General features: G+C 42.1%; 1 protein-coding gene across 1 annotated transcript in view; it reads right to left on the bottom strand.

The window, feature by feature from the left end:
• The window catches only part of mpped1 (metallophosphoesterase domain containing 1), a 165,330-nt gene that overhangs the window by 14,303 nt on the left and 131,256 nt on the right, over positions 1–19,771 (bottom strand). The window contains exon 5 of the mRNA XM_047389294.1: positions 16,091–16,206. Within this exon, the coding sequence (XP_047245250.1) occupies positions 16,091–16,206 (116 nt within the window). The remainder of the gene's footprint in view (positions 1–16,090; positions 16,207–19,771) is intronic.

Below are 19,771 nucleotides of genomic sequence, written 5' to 3'. Positions count from 1 at the left end.
TGTCATAAATGTCAGGACTCATAGATCTGCAAAGCCAGAACTCCTCTCGGCAAATCAGATCACAATCTTGTTTTCTCTGCTCGAAATATAAGCTCCTTGTTCAGAGGCAACCTGTAATAAAAAGAACTGTGAGAAAATGGTCACAGGAAGCTAAAGTAGCCCTGCAAGGTTGATAAGAGGCTACAGACGGTGATGCACTGTGCCAGTCACATGGAGAGGACATCAATGCCATTACTGAGTGTGTCACCGACTATATAAACTTCTGAGTGGATAACATCATTCCTAACAGAACGGTGAGATGCTTCCCCAATAACAAACCCTGGATCACCAGTGACCTGAAGGACTTGCTTAACAAGAAAAGAGCGTTCAGAGAGGGAGACAGATAATTATTGAGGAGTATACAGAAGCAACTTAAAGCCAAGATAAGAGACAGCAAGAAAATGTAAAAGAAGAAGCTGGAGAGCAGCTCCAGCAAAACAATATCAGAGATGTGTGGACAGGGATGAAGAAGATCACAGGCATCAAGCAGAAAGAAGATCAGACCGATGGATGCCTGGACAGAGCCAATGAACTGGACACATTCTTCAATAGGTTCAGTTCAGAAACAAGCTCAGCATCCTCCTCTCCTGCTCACAGCCAAACAGACATCCCACCTTCCTTTGACCCACAGCTTTTCTGTCATACCTCAAATTTTTTATCTTCCACCTCAGCCATGGATTCTTCTGCTTCTACATGTTTGCCTTCAACCAAATCTGAAGATAATGATGCTCCCTTTTCCTCCACCTTCCACCTGTGTGTCTCCAGAAGTCAGGTGAAGCGACAACTGCAAAGACTGAACCAGAATAACACTGCATGTCCAGATGGTGTCAGCCCTAGAGTCCTTAAGGCCTGTGCAGAGCAGCTCTGTTGGATTCTGCAGCACCTCTTCAACCTTAGCCTGGCCCAAATGAAGGTTCCAGTGTTGTGGAAGACCTCCTGTCTTCTTACGGTACCAAAGAAAACTCACCCATCAGTCCTCAATGTCTATAGACCTGTTTCCCTGACGTCCCACATCATGAAGGTCCTAGAGAAACTCCTGTTGGCTCACCTGACTAAGCAAACAATAAACTATCAGGACCCCCTTCACTTTGCTTATCACTGTGGAGTTGGAGTTGAAAATTCCATAATACACGTGCTTCAACAAACCTACTGTCACCTGGACAAAGACATGGATAGATCCATGAATGGGAAACTTTAAATGCGGAGCCTTGAAGGATCATTGGCTGACAATTACTGCGGACTTGATGCTGATGGGATGGAGCGGAGACGCACGGAGGAGCCATTGGATGAAGCTGGAGGAGTGGGTGAGTCTCCCAGATTGATTTTTCGTCATTACTCCATTTTACTTGGTTTTTATTTTTTGTTAGAAGCTGAATGAAGGAAACCAGAGTTTAGGATTGATTAAAAACATTTTGCTGAAGCAGATAATGACATTTTCCTGTATTTAGAAAAAAAAAAATCTAAACTCAGAGATATTTACTATGGGCCAAATAAATGTGCTTCTTTTCTCATCTATGTAAATGACCTTTTTAAATGTTACACTCATCCAAATGTTTCACTCCTGAGGCTCCATGGTCTTTATTTCTTACATTTCAAAAAAGGAAATTGGTATAAAGTTGATTTATTTAAAACTTACTGAAACGGTAAGATCCTAAAAACACATTTATTTGATTTAATTATGCTGAGAGCTTTCCAAACATTTCATTCAAATTGTTCCTTCTTTCATGAACCTGTTCTGTTTTATTGCCATCTTTTTAGCCCTTCATTCCACTGAAGAAATTTGGCCTGCCAAACATAATAAATGAAACATTCACAGCACATGCTGTTGTTCTGCACTGAGCATGTGAGCCATTAGTTAAGTTCTAACTATTAAACACTTTCTGAGAGAAAGAGGTGTTAAGTTGTGGTGCTCTGATGAAAATTAAAAAGAGAGATCAAATTTCTCCTATTTTAGCTTCCCTTCATTGGCTCCCTGTTAAATCCAGAATAGAATTTAAAATTCTCCTCCTCACATATAAAGCCCTTAATGATCTAGCTCCATCATACACCAGAGATCTGATTGTTCCATATGTTCCTAACAGAGCACTTCGTTCTCAGACTGCAGGTTTACTGGTGGTTCCTAGAGTCTCTATAAGTAGAATGGGAGGCAGATCTTTTAGTTATCAGGCTCCTCTCCTGTGGAACCAGCTTCCAGCTTTAGTCCATGAGGCTTACACCCTGTCTACTTTTAAGACTAGGCTTAAAACTTTCCTTTTTGATAAAGCTTATAGTTAGAGTGGCTTAGGTTATCCTGAGCTATCTTCCTTATTTTTTTACCTCCACCTTTCTCCCTCCCTGTTGGATGGAGTAAGGGGGAGTCAGGTTTAGCCTAAACCGGCTCAGTTATGGTTGAGGTGCAAACACACCCTTCATTTCTGCTACCTGTATGATCCCTTCTCTTTTCCAGTGGTTACAATCAGTCTGACAGAGAGAGGTATCCCGATCATTGTGGTTTTTAGTATAACAATGGCCATCAGTGGGCTCTAGATGGACAAACTTTATCGGTTTATTATTTTACTTAGTGCCCCTACACGTGGCCCGTTCTGTGGTGGCCAGGCTCTGGCACTAGGTCGTTTGGTCTGGCCTTTCCAGCGGCCCCGCGCCGTTCTGGACCCTTTGTGGGGTGCCTTGAGATGACATTGTTGTAAATAAGCGCTATATAAATAAATGAACTGAAAGTGAAACTATCTCTGTAGTTATGCTGCTATAGGCTTAGGCTGCTGGAGGACATAAGTCAGAGGCGACTGTGGCTCAGTAGGAAGAGTAGGTGTCTTGCAATCAGAAGGTTGTGGGTTTGATTCCAGCTTTCTCCTGCCATATGTCAAAGTTTATCTGTTCTTTCTTTCTAGATGAAACGACTAAAGGAGCTACATCCACCAACATTTACTTTTACTTCCCATAGAAAGTACTCCTGGATCAGTGCTTCTGTATTCTTTGTGTGTCTCTGCTCTGTTCTCTCAAACCCCCAGTCGGTCGTGGCAGATGGCCGCTCACACTGGTTCTGGTTCTAGTTTTTCCTCTCCACTGTCGCTACATGCATGCTCAGTATGAAGGATTGCTGCAAAGTCAACACCAGTGACAGTCCACTGTCACTACATGCTCATCCAGGAGGACTGAATGCTACAAATCTCTGACTCCATGCAATCTGCTAGGTTTCCGTAGATAGAAAAACATTTTATCCAATTTGAATAAATAACTGAATCTGACAGCACTGTTCAATGATTAGCATTAATTGGAATGCATGTACCAGACTTTTGTGAAGTGCCTTGAGACTACATGTGTTGTGACTTGGTGCTACATAAATTGAGTTGTATGTTTAGAATCAGCACAGAAGATCTGAAAAAGAAGCCGGAGGCTTACTTTTACACTTTCTACCATGTCTCAGTGGCACCAGTAGATATTTTCCTGGCGTATTCAGCAACATTTTATTCTTTCTACATGTAGAACTGGACTATAAGACTGGCTGCAGCAATGAGATGCAATGTTATAATCTGAAGAACCTTTTTAATGTGTGTAGTAACGTTTATTTTGACTGAACTAAAGGACCAGATATTTTTCACATCGTGAATAATCCAGCTAGACGTTCACAGAGAGGATTCCTACTGTTTTGTATTACGGCCAGGCCATTGAACTTTACCTGTAGCTCAGGTGAAAGTCCCTCTACTCTGCTCTTCATCATGACCCTTATGATACTCATTAGAGTAAACCTCTGCATCATGTCTTGCTGGGTGAAAAAATGACTAGCTTTAACTTACGATCAGGCCATTTTGAGTCAGCATTCAGGTTTTATCGCTAACTTAAGCCTGAGTTATGCTGTTCTGCTTGCACCTGTTCCTGTGCACAAACACGCACCAGACTCAGCTCTCCAGTTGGCTCCGCGGTTGCTCTGAAATAAGCCCTGTTCGCGGCGCTCAGTGTAACTTTTCAGGTATGATTGAGGAAGGCCGACGGGAGTGGACTGAACAGCCATCCTGAACTTCCCCAGGACGGACAGAGTGCCAGTCCGCCAATGCCCGTGATCATATTTGCGCAGTCGTGGTGACGCCTGTGTGCGCAAATGACAATTTCTTTTTCTTTTAACTCATTGCCAGGTTTGGTGAAGCGGGCAGTGATTATATGGAGCACAAGATAAACAAAGCAGATTGTTTTTAGATAAAAATGTGAAATCCAATGCCATTTTGTGGCTTATTGCATTGTTTTAATACTTCAAAATTTCGTTCTTTAAGAGATCCGGGGCTAAAAACATCTGGGGCTTCAGCCCTGGAAGCCATGTTCTAACGACGCGCCTGCTCAACAATCTCCTGGATCAAAGACTACCTGACAAACAGCCCACAGTTTGTGAGACTGAAGGGTTGTGTGTCTAAACAGGTAGGCAGCAGCACAGGAGCAACACAGGGGACCGTACTCTCACCATTCATTTTCACTCTGTACACCTCAGACTTCCAGTACAGGACAAACTCCTGTCACCTGCAGAAATACTTGGATGATTCTGCAGTCATGGGGTGAGGTCTATTGTACACAATGGACACTTCACACTGGAGTAGGGCTTGGCTCTGCTGGGACACAGAGGAAAGAAAAGAGTTTCAGTCTGCAGCGTTTAGCTGTTAGGATGTCAAAAATATCTCTGGCATTATATTTACTGGTGTGCATTAGGATGAGAAAGAGCAAACTACAGGTCGTGGGATTTTGTTTTAATATAGTTAAACTCTGTAAAGTTTAAGCTTGTTCAACTGATGCAAATAAACAATGAGAGATTTAAAGTTTACTCCAGACTGTGGAGAATTTAAGTCATGGCCTTCTTAACAGCAGCATGGTGTCATGCTGCTGTTAAGAAGGCCATGACAGTAAAACAGTAAAAATGTCGCAATGTAGACCCATTGTGTGATTGGCTCACAGTAATTGCTGAACAAACACACAGACACTTACTTATATGGCTGTGTCTCGTTAATTTTGATTGGACCTTCTAAAGTACACTATATTGCCAGAAGTATTCGTCTACATGTATATGAACTTTGCTCACACCCTATTCTTAATCTATAAGGTCCAATTTGTTGGTGGACCCACCATAGCCAGCAACTTTAAATGTTCTGTAAACATCTTCCACAAGGATGTATACAGTGTGTTCATAGTTAGATGAGAAAACCAGAACTGCAGCATCTGCTTTAATTCCTCCCAAAGGTGTTCAAGAAGTTTGAGGTCCTTTTTTCTCTCAAACCCCCAGTCGGTCGTAGCAGATGGCCGCTCACACTGAGCCTGGTTCTGGTTCTGTGAGGTTTCTTCCTGTTAAAAGGGAGTTTTTCCTCTTCACTGTCGCTACATGCATGCTCAGTATGAGGGATTGCTGCAAAGTCAACGCCAGTGTCTGTCCACTGTCTCTACATGCTCATCTGGGAGAAGTGAATGCTACAAGTCACTGACTGGATGCAATCTGCTGAGTTTCCTTAGACAGAAAAACGTTTTATCCAATTTGAATAAATAACTATCCCTGACTGCACTGTTCAATGGTTAGGATTAATTGGAATGTATGTACCTGACTGTTGTGAAATGCCTTGAGACAACATGTGTTGTGAATTGGCGCTATATGAATAAAACTGAATTGAATTGAATACCCCTGCAGCCATGGAAGTGATTGGGACACCGGAATTCATTGATTGGGGGGTGTGACCCAATACTTTTGGCAATATAGTCTATTTTTAGCATGCACATGCATGGTTAAAATGATTTCAGCTTAGATGCAGCATACATAAGAAGCCACATTCTTTGCTGATAAGCTTACAGGAATGTTTTGTCATTCAGGGCTAGGTTGAAACTGGTGGTGAAGGTTGAAACTGGTGGTGAAGGTGTAAAAACCTCTCAAATATAAATTTTACAGATTTGGACAAGGTCATTGAAACAACAACATGAATGTAATATCTGTGGCAGTAATGTTATTATAGCACAAGGTCAACTTCAGTAGCTGAATCCTCACATGGTCCTGAGGAATCATGTATGGCTGGGGCCCAGGGTGTGGTGTGATTTTTGGCTTTACCTGGGAATCATTCTTGCGAAAGTGTTGCTGAGGGAGAATTATGAGGGCACAGGAGCACTTGTTTGGGATGCAAAAAATAGAAAGAAAAACCATTTAAACATTGTTGTCTTATCACTAAATGATGTTTTCCAAATTTGCTGGTCATAAAGAGTATGACGTAACACTCACTATAAATGATAGTGAAGTAAGACCAGGCTTTAGGTTTGTGGAAGCAGCAAAATTAGCTAAAAAATAAACCACACCACAGACTAGAAGATATATTTTAAATGCCGGCTTGTTTAATTAAGGAAACAGAAATTTGGATTAAAATTAAAATGAACATTTACCCAACCACTGATACCAGCATGCATTTGAAATAAATAACCAAAATAAATCCACTTAACCTCTTAAGTACTCTAGTTCACTCTTAGGAAATAAACTGTAGTAAAATGAAATAAAATAAAAAATCTCTTTTAGTACCTCTTTTAAAACCTTTCAGTAAAGAAAACTTATTCTTTTATCAAGGTACTATTTAAATTGTTTCGTTTTCGTTTTTTCGAATGCTTTCTCCAGGTCCACAAAACACATGTGGACCGGTTGGGCAAACTCCCATGGACCCTCAAGTACCCTGTAGAGGGTATAGAGCTGGTCCAGTGTCCCACGGCCGGGACGAAAACCACACTGCTCCTCCAAAAGAAGCCGGGGTTCGACTATCGTCCGGACTCTCCTCTCCAATACCCTGGCATAGGCCTTACCAGGGAGGCTGAGGAGTGTGATCCCCCTGTAGTTGGAACACACCCTCCGGTCACCCTTCTTATGAAGGGGGACCACCACCCCAATCTGCCAATCCAAAGGCACTGTCCCCCGTCTGCCACGCGAAGAGGCGTGTCAACCATGACAACCCCAAAACATCCAAAGACTTGAGGTACTCAGGGCGGATCTCATCCAACCCCGAAGCCTTGCCACCACGGAGCTTTTTAACCACCTCGGTGACTTCAGCCTGGGTGATAAAAGAGTCCAACCCCGAGTCCCCGGCCTCTGTTTCCACCAGGGAATGCGTGATGGCAGGATTGAGGAGATCCTCGAAGTACTCCTTCCACCCCCACTGTAAACAGTGTTGGCGAAGCACTGCTTCCCCCTCCTGAGGCGCCGGACGGTTTGCCAGAATCGCTTCGGGGCCAACCGAACTCCTCCCAGGTCCGAGTTTTTGCCTCTGCCACCGCCTGGGTCGCGGCACGCTTGGCCCCACGGTACCCGTCAGCCGCCTTAGGAGTCCCACAAGCCAACCACAGCCGATAGGACTCCTTCTTCAGCTTGACAGCGTCCCTTACTGCCGGTGTCCACCACCGGGTTAGGGGATTGCCGCCGCGACAGGCACCGCAGACCTTACGGCCGCAGCTACGGGCAGCAGCATCGACAATAGATGTGGAGAACATGGTCCATTCGGACTCTATGTCTCCAACATCCCTCGGAATCTGGTCAAAGCTCTCCCGGAGGTGAGAGTTGAATACATCCCTGGCCGAGGGCTCTGCCAGACGTTCCCAGCAGACCCTCACTATGCGCTTGGGCCTGTCAAGTCTGTCCGGCTTTCTCCTCCTCCAGCGGATCCAACTCATCAACAGGTGGTGATCAGTGGACAGCTCAGCCACTCTCTTCACCGAGTGTCCAAAACATGCGGCCGAAGGTCTGATGATACGACAACAAAGTCGATCATTGACCTCCTGCCTAGGGTATCCTGGTGCCAAGTGCACTGATGGACACCCTTATGTTTGAACATGGTGTTCATTATGGACAATCCGTGACTAGCACAGAAGTCCAATAACAAAACACCGCTTGGATTCAGATCGGGAGGCCATTCCTCCCAATCACGCCCCTCCAGGTGTCACTGTCATTTCCCACGTGGGCGTTGAAGTCCCCCAGCAGAATAATGGAGTCCCCAGGAGGGGCACTATCCAGCACCCCCGACAGGGACGCCAAGAAGGCCGGGTACTCCGCACTACCACTCGGCCCATAGGCCGAAATGATAGTCAGAGACCTCTCCCCAACCCGAAGGCGCAGGGATGCGACCCTCTCATCCACTGGGGTAAACCCCAACACGAGACGGCTGAGCTGGGGGGCAACAAGCAAACCCACACCAGCCCGCCGCCTCTCCCCGTGGGCCACTCCAGAGTAGAAGAGAGTCCAGCCCCTCTCAAGGAGATGGGCTCCAGAGCCCACGCTGTGCGTGGAGGCGAGCCCGACTATTTCTAGTCGATATCTCTCGAACTCCCTCACCAGCTCAGGCTCCTTCCCCCCCAGCGAGGTGACATACCACGTCCCTAGAGCCAGCCTAAGCATCCGGGGATCGGGCCGCCGAGGTCTCCACCTTTGTCCGCCGCCCAATCCTCTTTGCACCAGTCCCTCACGGTTCCCCCTACAGGTGGTGGGCCCACTGGGGGATGGTCTCGCATCTCTCATTCGGGCTTGGCCCTGCCGGGTCCCGCGAGGAGCAACCCGGCCACCAGGCGCTCTCCGACGAGTCCCGACCCCGGGCCTGGCTCCAGTGTGGGACCCTGGCTCCGCCGTACCGGGCGACCTCACGTGCCTCGATTCTGTAGTCATCATGAGGGATTCTCGAACCGCTCTTTTTCTGACCCATCACCTAGAGTCTGTTTGCCATGGGAGACCCTACCAGGGGCATTTAAGCCCCAGACAACATAGCCTCTAGGATCATTCGAGTACTCAAACCCCTCCACCACGTTAAGGTGGCGGTTCAAGGAAGGGTATTTAATTTAAGGTCTATTTTATTTGCGTCGACTGAATTTAGGTTTTATCTCTTAGAAACTGGCTGCACGGTGGCACAGTTGGTAGCACTGTTGCCTTGCAGCAAGAAGGTCCTGGGTTCGATTCCCGACCGGGGGTCTTTCTGCATGGAGTTTGCATGTTCTCCCCGTGCATGCGTGGGTTCTCACTGGGTACTCTGGCTTCCTCCCACGGTCCAAAGACATGCCTGTTAGGTTAATTGGTCACTCTAAATTGCCCTTAGGTGAATGAATGAGTGTGTGCGTGGTTGTTTGTGTGTTGCCCTGTGATGGACTGGCAACCTGTCCAGGGTGTACCCCGCCTCCCGCCCATAGACTGCTGGAGATAGGCACCAGCTACCCCGTGACCCACTATGGAATAAGCGGTAGAAAATGACTGACTGACTGACTCTTAGAAACTTTAAGATCTCAGTCTTTACTATTTAACTTATTAAGTAACTATTTAGTCACATAAAAAAAAAACAACAACTGGTGAGTGTTAACCTTGGTATATTATTCCAGACCTCCCTCACTTTAGCAGTTCAGTGTGTTTCATTTTGCAACATCTCAACACTTTAACAAGGTATTTAACATGCAAAAAATACACACGTCAATCTATATATGGTCAATTAACAATTTCTGAATCACAACAACACAACAGGTGAAGTTTGTCTTTCCGTACTACAATGCCGTTCAGTGTTCTGAAAATCTGGTTGTGGCACCGTTGGGTGTTCTCTTTACTCTTACTGCAACTTCAGGACTCAATAGCTCCGCTTCCGAGCAAAGCTTTTTCAGGCCCTCACGTAGCTTGAACATGGTAATTGGAGATGCAGAGGTGTTTTCCTGATGCTGTGTCCATCCGGATGTCTCCATGGGTGGCTCTCAGGTTTCCCTCTCTTTAGTCACTGAAGCCGACTCGTGTTCGACATGCTCGTAGCAAACTGTCCAAAATCCATGTTAACTCCACAATACTGGTGAAAACAACCTCAGTCTGGCGTTGTTAACTCAAGTCAAAACAAATATAAATATTAAAAAGCCTTCAAACTTATCCTTCACTTCTTTTCCGTTTCTTTTATTGGCTTACTTTCTCTTTTTTCACGCAGCTGTAGAGCTATCTTATTCTGATTGGCCAACGGGCGACAACGCTCCACTCGAGTAGTTTCTATCTGCTTGCTGGTTTCAATTCAACATGGAGCGAGTGATGGTGCTTTACTTATGGTACATCGAACAAGGCCACTGGCATCCACGTCTCTGGGTTCACCAGATTCTCCAGAGACGGAACCAGTTTGGAGAGTACCGCCACCTACTCCAGCAGCAGTGTCTGAATGACAGTTGCTTTCAGCGGTACTTCCATCTATCCAGGACCCAGTCTGAGGACCTGCTGTGTTGCATTGGGGGATGACTCAGCCTTACTACAGTGGCTGTATCTCTGCTGCAGAACGCCTGTCCATCTATCTTCGGTGAGTAAATAAATTTCAGCTCAATAGAAAGCTGTGTGTTACCACCAGCTCCGTTCCGTGTACTCGCTCTCGCTTCGCTCCATCTGCCCTAATCGCGCTGTTTGCATCGTATCTTTCGCATTGCGTCCTTCAACGCTTCGCTCTCAAACTCGCCACTACATAGGGTTAACATGTAAATCACTCGCTCCTGTCGCGTCATTCGTGGTCAGTTTGAACGCACCATTAGAGAATCCACATTATTAGACTTGAGTTGAACAGTTCAGAGGCATTAAATAAAATTGGTAGCAAAGTGTTACCAACATATTATCACATCCTGCACTTATTTGTATGCTAGCTATTGCAGCACAGCAGAATGAAAATTGTTTTCTGGTTAATCTCCATGTTTTAACAAGCCTTTATTGTTATTTAATCAAGATAAATGTAGATGAAGTCTGGCTGAGACAGATGAAGATGCAGAACAGAAAGGTAAAGTTATAGTGAGTCATATTTCTACATTTCCATGACCTATATATGCAGGGTTCTTTTAAATCCCAACAATATAAAAACTGACCTGTAAATGAATGTAATTATTTACAGACAATATGTTGTCAGTTATGAAAGGAAGAAAATCCTCCTATAAACAAAAGATCTGTCTTAATTTTAAATGTTTCTTTCTTAGGTAACTTTTTCAATTGGCAAAAGTATGCAGACAAATTTACTATTTATTAGAAATAATGAATACAGTGGCCTGAAAAAGTATTCATATCCCTTGAACATTTACTCAAACCTTGATGATGTCCTTATGTTTATTTACTGCATGTAATCTTTAAAGACCAACACAGAGTAGTAGATAAGCATTAGGTAAAACGAAAATTATAAATTGTTTTTACATTTTTTTACAAATAAAAATGTGAAAGGTGCGATGTGCACTGCTGAGTCGACACTTAGTAGAATCATGGTTCATTAGAATTCTAACACACAAAATTTATTGATCTAATCCATCCCATTGTAGCCCTGGCTGTATGTTTAGGGTCACTGTCCTCCTGGAGGTAAACCTCCACCCCAGTCTCAAGTCTTCAAGGTCTTGAAAGAGTACAGCCTAGTAAAATAAGGATTGCCTCCTGAGTAACCACTGACTGGAAAAATGCTATCTAACTGAAAGTGATGTTCTATTCCTACTTTGCTGTAATAATGGTTCTTTCAGATTGTTTCAGAAATTCACTTGATTAGATGTTTGATGGCTTTGGGTTGATTTCCTGTGCTTTTGCTCCTTCCATGCCTGAGTGAGGGTTATAAATTCCACCTCCCCTCTAATGGCAATACATCACTTTTTCAAACAAAGCTTTTCATTTCAGGCTGTTTGTGAGATGGTAAACTGCTCAGCACAGCACAAAGGGTAAAAAAACAGGCTGTCTGAAAGCACTCATATAAAATAAAGATCAATCAAAGCCACGCAGATGCAAACTTCACAGTACGTGTGACAGGGATGAAGCATGAAGTGTGTAGGATTTAATGGCTGCACAGAGGAGGCACACTGTTGACGCAGAGTCAATAAAAGCATCTAGTTGGAGGAACAAAATTAGTGCTGAGTATGAGACTCAATTTTTTACCTCCTGTCACTCTTTCCTGAAAACAATAAAGTGAAAACAAAAGACAACAGAGAAAAGCAGCAAACAAGGAAAGAAGACAAAAAAGGGGACTGACTAATAGAGGTTTTTTTAAAAAGAGAAACCAAATAGTATTTTTTAAACTACAGATACATTTTTCTGTGTGTGAATTTTCAAATAAAACTACAGTAAATCTGTTAAATTTAGGACTATTTAAGGTTGGCCACTAGTTGTTTTGATATAATCCAGAAACATTTGTTCAAAATGTTAATTGTAAAGCCTGTCTATCTAATGTTTCACTTTTCAACCACAGACTGAAAACAACATCATCATCCCCATGTCTGTTCAACAGAAATTTGACTTTTGGGTTGTACCATTTACTGGTAAATTAATGAATGAGCAGAATTTAAATCCCTTTTCATTTATGTTTTTATTTCTAGCTGAGCAGGCTATCATCTCTTTGATTCTGTTATTTAAAGTACTTTATTTTATTTCATTTTTAGAGAGATTGTATTTTGTTGATTCTAAATCCACAGTTTTACACTTACACTCTTTGTTAGGCATTTGGTAAATGGAAAATTATTTTACTAAGATAGATAGATAGATAGATAGATAGATAGATAGACAGATAGATAGACAGACAGACAGACAGACAGACAGACAGACAGACAGACAGACAGACAGACAGACAGACAGACAGACAGACAGACAGATAGATAGATAGATAGATAGATAGATAGATAGATAGATAGATAGATAGATAGATAGATAGATAGATAGATAGATAGATAGATAGACAGACAGACAGACAGACAGACAGACAGACAGACAGACAGACAGACAGACAGACAGACAGACAGACAGACAGACAGATAGATAGATAGATAGATAGATAGATAGATAGATAGATAGATAGATAGATAGATAGATAGATAGATAGATAGATAGATAGATAGATAGATAGATAGATAGATAGATAGATAGATAGATAGATAGATAGATAGATAGATAGATAGATAGATAGATAGATAGATAGATAGATAGATAGATAGATAGATAGATAGATAGATAGATAGATAGATAGATAGATAGATAGATAGATAGATAGATAGATAGATAAAGGCCACTAGTACAGCAAAAAAAAAACATAAACAAATTGTGTTTATTATTAGTTTTCTAAATCAACATTGTTAACACCTAATCCTTATTTAGTTTTGTCTTAAAACATGTAAAAAATAGTATTAAAATATGTAATTTTTGAAATTTTCTAAATCCATATTTCATTAGAGCCACCCACGTATGCCTGTTTTGAGGTGGGGTTTTTTTCAGCGAGGGGTAACCAGTAAAATTTATAGAAATCCAGCTTTTTCATGCTGCAGCCACATGGGAATATGTTTTCTACAATTTACTGAATTGCCAAAATGCTTCGGTTTATTAAGTGAGTCAGTCTGACTTCTTGATCTATTAAACCAATGTGCATATGGAGAAAACATCTTGATCAACATAGAGTAGTTTATTGTAATTCTTGCAAAGCGGTGGCAGCAGTGGAAGCGCAGTGAGAATTTACAAGGGCTCTTTGTGTCTTGGGGTGTTTCACTCTAATGTGCCTCTTGTTTAAAGCAGCTGCTGCTTTGGGCAGGGAGTCTGTTTTCCTCTTTTTCTCTCACTCCCATCCCATCTCTTCGTGATGTTCTTCTTCCTCACAGCCAGATAAAGAGGCCATGTTTTTCCTCTTTGGCCTCTGATATGCAGCTTTATCTCACCTCTAAAGATATAATAACCTCTTTTGCACTACTAAACAGTGTTTTGCTCACACTGCTCTTTTCTTCACAATTTGCTTCTTTCATTTCTTCATTTTTTTAATAAGAGAAGAAAATATTTGTAAAGTTGTCAACATCTGTCCTTTTCTTCCTCTTGCCCTCATGTCAGTCGCTTAGCTTTTGCATCTGAGTGAATATGTGTCATGCACAAGTAACCTGCTATAGCTGCTCCATATGCTGGTGGCTTGTGAGCAGATAGTTGGAGACAGTTGGCTAAGCTGAATGAAAAATAAATTGTAGCGTTCGAAGCCGAGCTGCAGACACAGAAATCAATCATAAACAGTTGTCGCAACAGCACAGCTGCAGCAAGAGATGAGGTGTGAAAGTGTGTGTGCACATCAGAGGTCCATTATTGTGTTTGTGCGTAAGCATGCACATACAGTAGGATGTCAGTCAGCTTGCGATCTAGCATCTGTGTTTATTAAGGACTTTGTTCTGTGATAAGGATGTGTGGTAAAGTTGTTAGCAACTAAAAGGTGAGCACTAAGGTTTCCACTACGATTGTAATTAAAGCTTAATCCAGTAGGGGAGGAATGAATTTACAGACAGCAGAGCAAGCTGACTGAACCAAAACTTTTATTTGCTAACTTGGCAGAGAAGTAACTCACCAGCATAGCTTCCTCTAAAAAAAAAAAAATCAACCTGACATCAGTCCTAGCCTGTTCTCCTTTCTGGATCTATTTTGTCAATAATGTGATTTTTAAACCGTACCCCACACCCTGAAGCTACCCCTGGGTCTAATAATATTTTTATCACTAATCATTTAAGACCTCACTCGAGCTTCCTCTGTCTTTCCACCTTTTATTGCGTCAACTGTCTGACTACTTATGTACTATCATGCTCCTGAGAAGACATTATTGCACATATCTAATATAATGTTGGACACGTTAAATAGTATGATCAGGTGTTAACCTCGTGATGTGTAATGGTAACAAATGAGCCAGCAGTAGGGAGGTTTTAGGCTTCTCTCTAATTGTTTTCAAAAATCTTTGTTTCTCAAATTTAATCTGTTCTTTGTGCCCTGCTGTTACCCTGCACTGTTGAGCAGTTCCAGCTTCAGTCCAGGAGCTCCTATATGACTGGTTAATGTAATGTAAAGATTACAAATGTACGGCGCCCGGAAACTGACATGGTGAAAAAAAAATATATGGCGTGCCCACGAAATACTAATTCATCCCCACAAAATATTAATTTGTGCCCACAAAATATAGATAATGTCTGCACAAAGTACTAATTTGTTCCCACGACATAGGTATAATGTGCGCAAGAAATACTAAAACAGTGTACTTCCTCAAACATACGGAGGAACAAAACAACAACTGGATGGACAAGGATAGTCTGATTGAGTTTAATTTTAGGCTGGGGGCAAGCTACAAAGAGATTCTGAAAAGCCTAGCATCTTTAGGAATTCTCATTAGTGAGAGGCATTTAAATAGAATATTGAGAGCCAGGTGTTAGTCCTTCCTGCTTCCGTTTTCTGACTGTGGTCGGGAAACACAAAGTAGATTCTTCCTCCAGGGCCGAAATGGTTGTTCACTTCAGGGTTAACTCCCTGTACTTGCGTGTCACGGGGAGTGAGACTTCTATAATAATGAAGAGACCGGAGTGCTGAAGCAGCGGAGTTTTTAATAACTGTACTGCACACTGATTGCACGTTAAATGTAGTGTGGCCAGCTGAACTTCCTCCCTGGTCGCCATCGTGCATACTGCCAAAACACACAACTGCACGCACACTCTTCTTCTCTTTCTGCACTCTTCTTCGTGGTCCCATGTATGACAGCGCACAGCGCCACCACACGTAGGCACGCATACACACCCACTGTACCCTGAGCTCAATCACTTATGAGTTACACATCTCCTCTAACACAGGTCACTTGATGCCTACTTTGTAATCAGTACTTCGTGGGCACAAATTAGTATTTCTTGGGATTGAATTACTATTTCGTAGGCCCCATTTAGTATTTCGTGCGCAGGCTATATATATATATTTCCATCATGTCAGTTCCCGGGCCCTGTACAAATGCATGTAAGCTATATTTTGGAAATGTATTTAACATACATGGCACAATATGTATCAACATATGCCAATGTCTTTGCATGTGTGAAAAAAATCTTAAAACACTAATACTAAATAATAGGGTTAGGACTTAGAACTTAATATTTCCTTTTCAGCTTAGATCAGCTGTTTCCAGAGAAGAAATCATCAGGATTACTTGTCTTGACAAACTGAAGGTGAATTTGGTGATTCCGTGTTTAGTGATTCCATGAAAATATTGTAATAATGAGACATTGGTGTGTGTATGTTTGTTTGTGTGTGTCCCTTGGGAGAGTGGGGGAAACACTGTAACTCATATCTCACCCAGTGGAGGGCAATGTGTGACCAGGATGTCTGTGCTGTCCGGAATCTGGTTCCATTTGTCAAGAAGAGCCTGACCCCGCGGCAAGTTGAAGCCCCAGCCATAGTACCACGGTTGCCTGTGCAAACACACACACACACACACACACACACACACACACACACACACACACACACACACACACACACACACACACACACACACACAGTGAGTAAAATAGAGCACTGGTTATATGCTCTTGGTTGTTGACAGTTACATTTATGACCCATAATGACATCATTAAAGAATGTATTGAATGTGAAGTTCACAATAAACACAGAAACTAGACACAGCATACATGACTCATTCATTTTACGACTGCATATATTAAGTTGCTCCAACCATCATACATCAGTTTGAAGCATAAGCACAAGGTGAAAACCATGGGCTGAGTTGTATGTTATATACAGTTTTGAGTCACACTTTGAACTGAGGGACAATGAGGAAGAAAGCACGCAGAAAAATCAGCTAAAAGAAAGAACTGCATAAAATAAATGGGAGAAACCGGATTGAAAGCAGCAGATCTTTGTGTGTCTGTGAGCTGAACTCCCCTCAATCAATTAGTGATTGTTGGATTTCATTAATGCTGACTGATAATACTGACCCTCCCCTTTTAATGAGCACTAAAGAAGTCTCCCTGAGTGTAAAGTTCTGACATTAGGGACTCATCCTCTCATGGTCTACACAGGTGGTCTGACCTTAACTTTGAGAAGATGCATGTTGCCATATGAAGCAATCTTTAAAACATCAAATTGCTTGCAGGCATGTGGCAAAAAGATAAATCAAAAATGTCTTTGATTTAGAACAGTGATGGAGTTTGTAATGGCAGGAAGAAGAGGAAAGAAAAGGGGATGAGTGAGGAAAGAACAGAGGAAGAAATCCTTGATGGCTCAGCCTGCCGTTCCTTTACTGCAGGAGCTAACGCCTCGGCCGTGAGTGACGGAGAAGAAATTAACATGTCACTTACAATCTGTACTCCAATCCATCTTCCGCCACAACACACAGCACACGTGTGTGTACAACGGCAGGCGACAGCGTCTGTCACTGCCGGCGTTCAACCGGCTTTTAATAAATTGCTGAGCCCAGTCACTTGAAACGCCAACTTTATCGCTGTAGCTGCTGCCTTGGCATCTGTGTCTAATGGAACATCAGATGAGAATTTTTTAGAATAATATCTGGAGTGTGTGGATATGTGTGTGCAGGTGATAAAATGCATGGGGACTTCAAAAGAATTAAGGGAGAAAGCAAGATGGGCTGATTTAAAGAATAACTTCCCCCCTTTTTATAGCAGCTTCAGATGGTGATGTGGCGATCACTGGCAGAGAGGGCAGGTTGTGTCCATGAAAAGATCATGATGAGAACATTTCTCCTATTTCTGTTACATCTCATGATTAAAAGTATTTCAGTATCTAAAGAGACAAAATGTAAACATTTCTGAGAAATGATCCAATGCGGCCCGTGAACACGTTAATAATTTACACAGCATATATTAAAACATTTAGACTGGGATCAGCATATTAATAGGCCCCAGGAATGCAATATTTATGTCCATCTTAACATGGAGATCTAAATTAAAATGGAATGAGCTCAGCAGTGTAACTGATGCCCCTGATTTCCAGAGTGAACGGAGGAATGAAGTGACAGCATGAGGAAAAGAAGGATAAAGAAACAAGCTACATAACATCTGAACAAATGATTAATGAACAGCAATAAAATGCTTACATGGAGGACACAAAAATGGTTAGAAGACTGACAAGTGCTTGATAGTTTTATTTGCCTTTAACAAATGTATAAATAGTTTTGAAAAAAGCAAGTTTAAACTCTTTTTATTTCTATGAGAATAAAATAAAATGATCCTGTCTATAAAATCCATTAAGTATGATTATTTAACAAAAACTTTGACAAAATCCAAAGCCAGTAAATAAAACAGTCTACTTTTCATGTTTCCAGACAACAGTATAACAGCAACGGGCTGCTGAACAAATGGGTTAATTAATTTATTCTCACCACTTCTGTAAACGCAAAGCTTTCGTCAGTTTTTTTTGCACTGAAGCAGTTTTATCTGTGTTAACTTAATGACAATTTAGAGAAACGACTGTTGCTGCCCATCAGTCTTTAAAAAGTTAAAAAACCATTTCCCAACAAATTCATTATTCTTCAGAGATAAAGATTCACTATGAGGTCAAACTGTGCAATTCCCAAAGATGTTTCCAGAAATAAAATCAGAGAGCTCAATCTCCGACTCTAAAGGACTTGATTACCATGTTAAATATTAAATCTGACATCAGTACAATTAGAAATAGAGTAAAAAAGTACGGCATGTTTGAGACTGTTGGAGGGTTAAGGATTAAAACACAGGCATGCGTACTTGACTCCACGGACGTCCGCACGGAGTCCTCCGGATATGTCCGCCTACAGCTTAATTTACGGTGCCATGCGGTGCCACACAATAAACTGCTCGGCGGGAAAAAGTCTCCACATCGAACTGTTTTATATGTGACACATTGCTCCGAGCAGCTGGTCGCGAGTACGAGCTGCGTCATGGCCACTCTCTGCCTCACTCTAGCTGTATTCCTCTTCTTCGTCCCTTTTGTGGTTTAATGGCCTATATCACCACCTTCTTTTCTTTTTGTTTTTCTAAAGCTACATGGCGAGTTTAGTTCAGCCTCCTTGTCCAATGACGCCATGACAGAAAGTGCGGGAAATGTAGGAATTTGTCACCAGAAATATAGAAAGCTAGTAAGCTCGACTATGAAGCTGTGGACAGTGGGCTGCTAACAGTACATCCAACTATTTTCTGACCTTTAAAGTCTCTAAAAGAGTGTATCCGTTAGATTCAGATTACCTTGTTGTGGCTGCTCAATATATTATCTTTGACATGCCCATGTATCTCCTGTCATTAGTTATCGGTACTTTGAGCATGTGTGTGTGTGTGTGTGCTTGTGTGTGTGTGTGAATTGAGTAGTTTTATTTTGCAGTATTAAAAAACAAATCCAACCAAAAACTGGGTTTGCATATTAGCCTGTGGTTAGAAAACCTTTGTGTACAACAACGTTTGCATTGTTTTATCAGATAACATAGTCTTATGTGCTGTCCTTGATTAAAGAAACTTAACTAAATTTGTATCTCAACACACAAGACCTCTGGGACAATGTCCTTATGACAAATGGGACCCAAGTAGAGATGTTTAGCTGACAGTTGTACAATAACGATATGCACAATAATGCAGTGAGGGTGCAGAAACAAACACTGTTCATGCTCGTGTTTTTTGAAGCCCGTTTGTAGTCCGGCTCCTCATACTGTACATTGTTATGATGGGGATTTTATTGGCTATACGCCTGTAGTGTAGAGCCTGGCTATGTGCCTGTAGCATCAGAGCTGATAGGCCATAGCTATATGTGTAAAACGTATAATACAACATGGTACAACACACAGTAGATATGATTATGGATTGATTAATTTAGGTGTCAGAATAAGAAAAGCTGGCTGCCATTTTGGATGAATGGTTTTAAGATTTTTCTTTTTTTTTACATGTAGATTCTGAAAACGGACTCACATACTTTTGTCAGCTGACATTAACACTAACCAGTTGAAATATCTGCAGCATACTTAAATTTTACACACTGAATCATATTGAAAAAGGT

The sequence above is a fragment of the Girardinichthys multiradiatus genome, chromosome 17 (assembly GCF_021462225.1).
Source record: "Girardinichthys multiradiatus isolate DD_20200921_A chromosome 17, DD_fGirMul_XY1, whole genome shotgun sequence".
Taxonomy (NCBI): domain Eukaryota; kingdom Metazoa; phylum Chordata; class Actinopteri; order Cyprinodontiformes; family Goodeidae; genus Girardinichthys; species Girardinichthys multiradiatus.
This window is presented reverse-complemented; position numbering and strand designations above follow the sequence as displayed.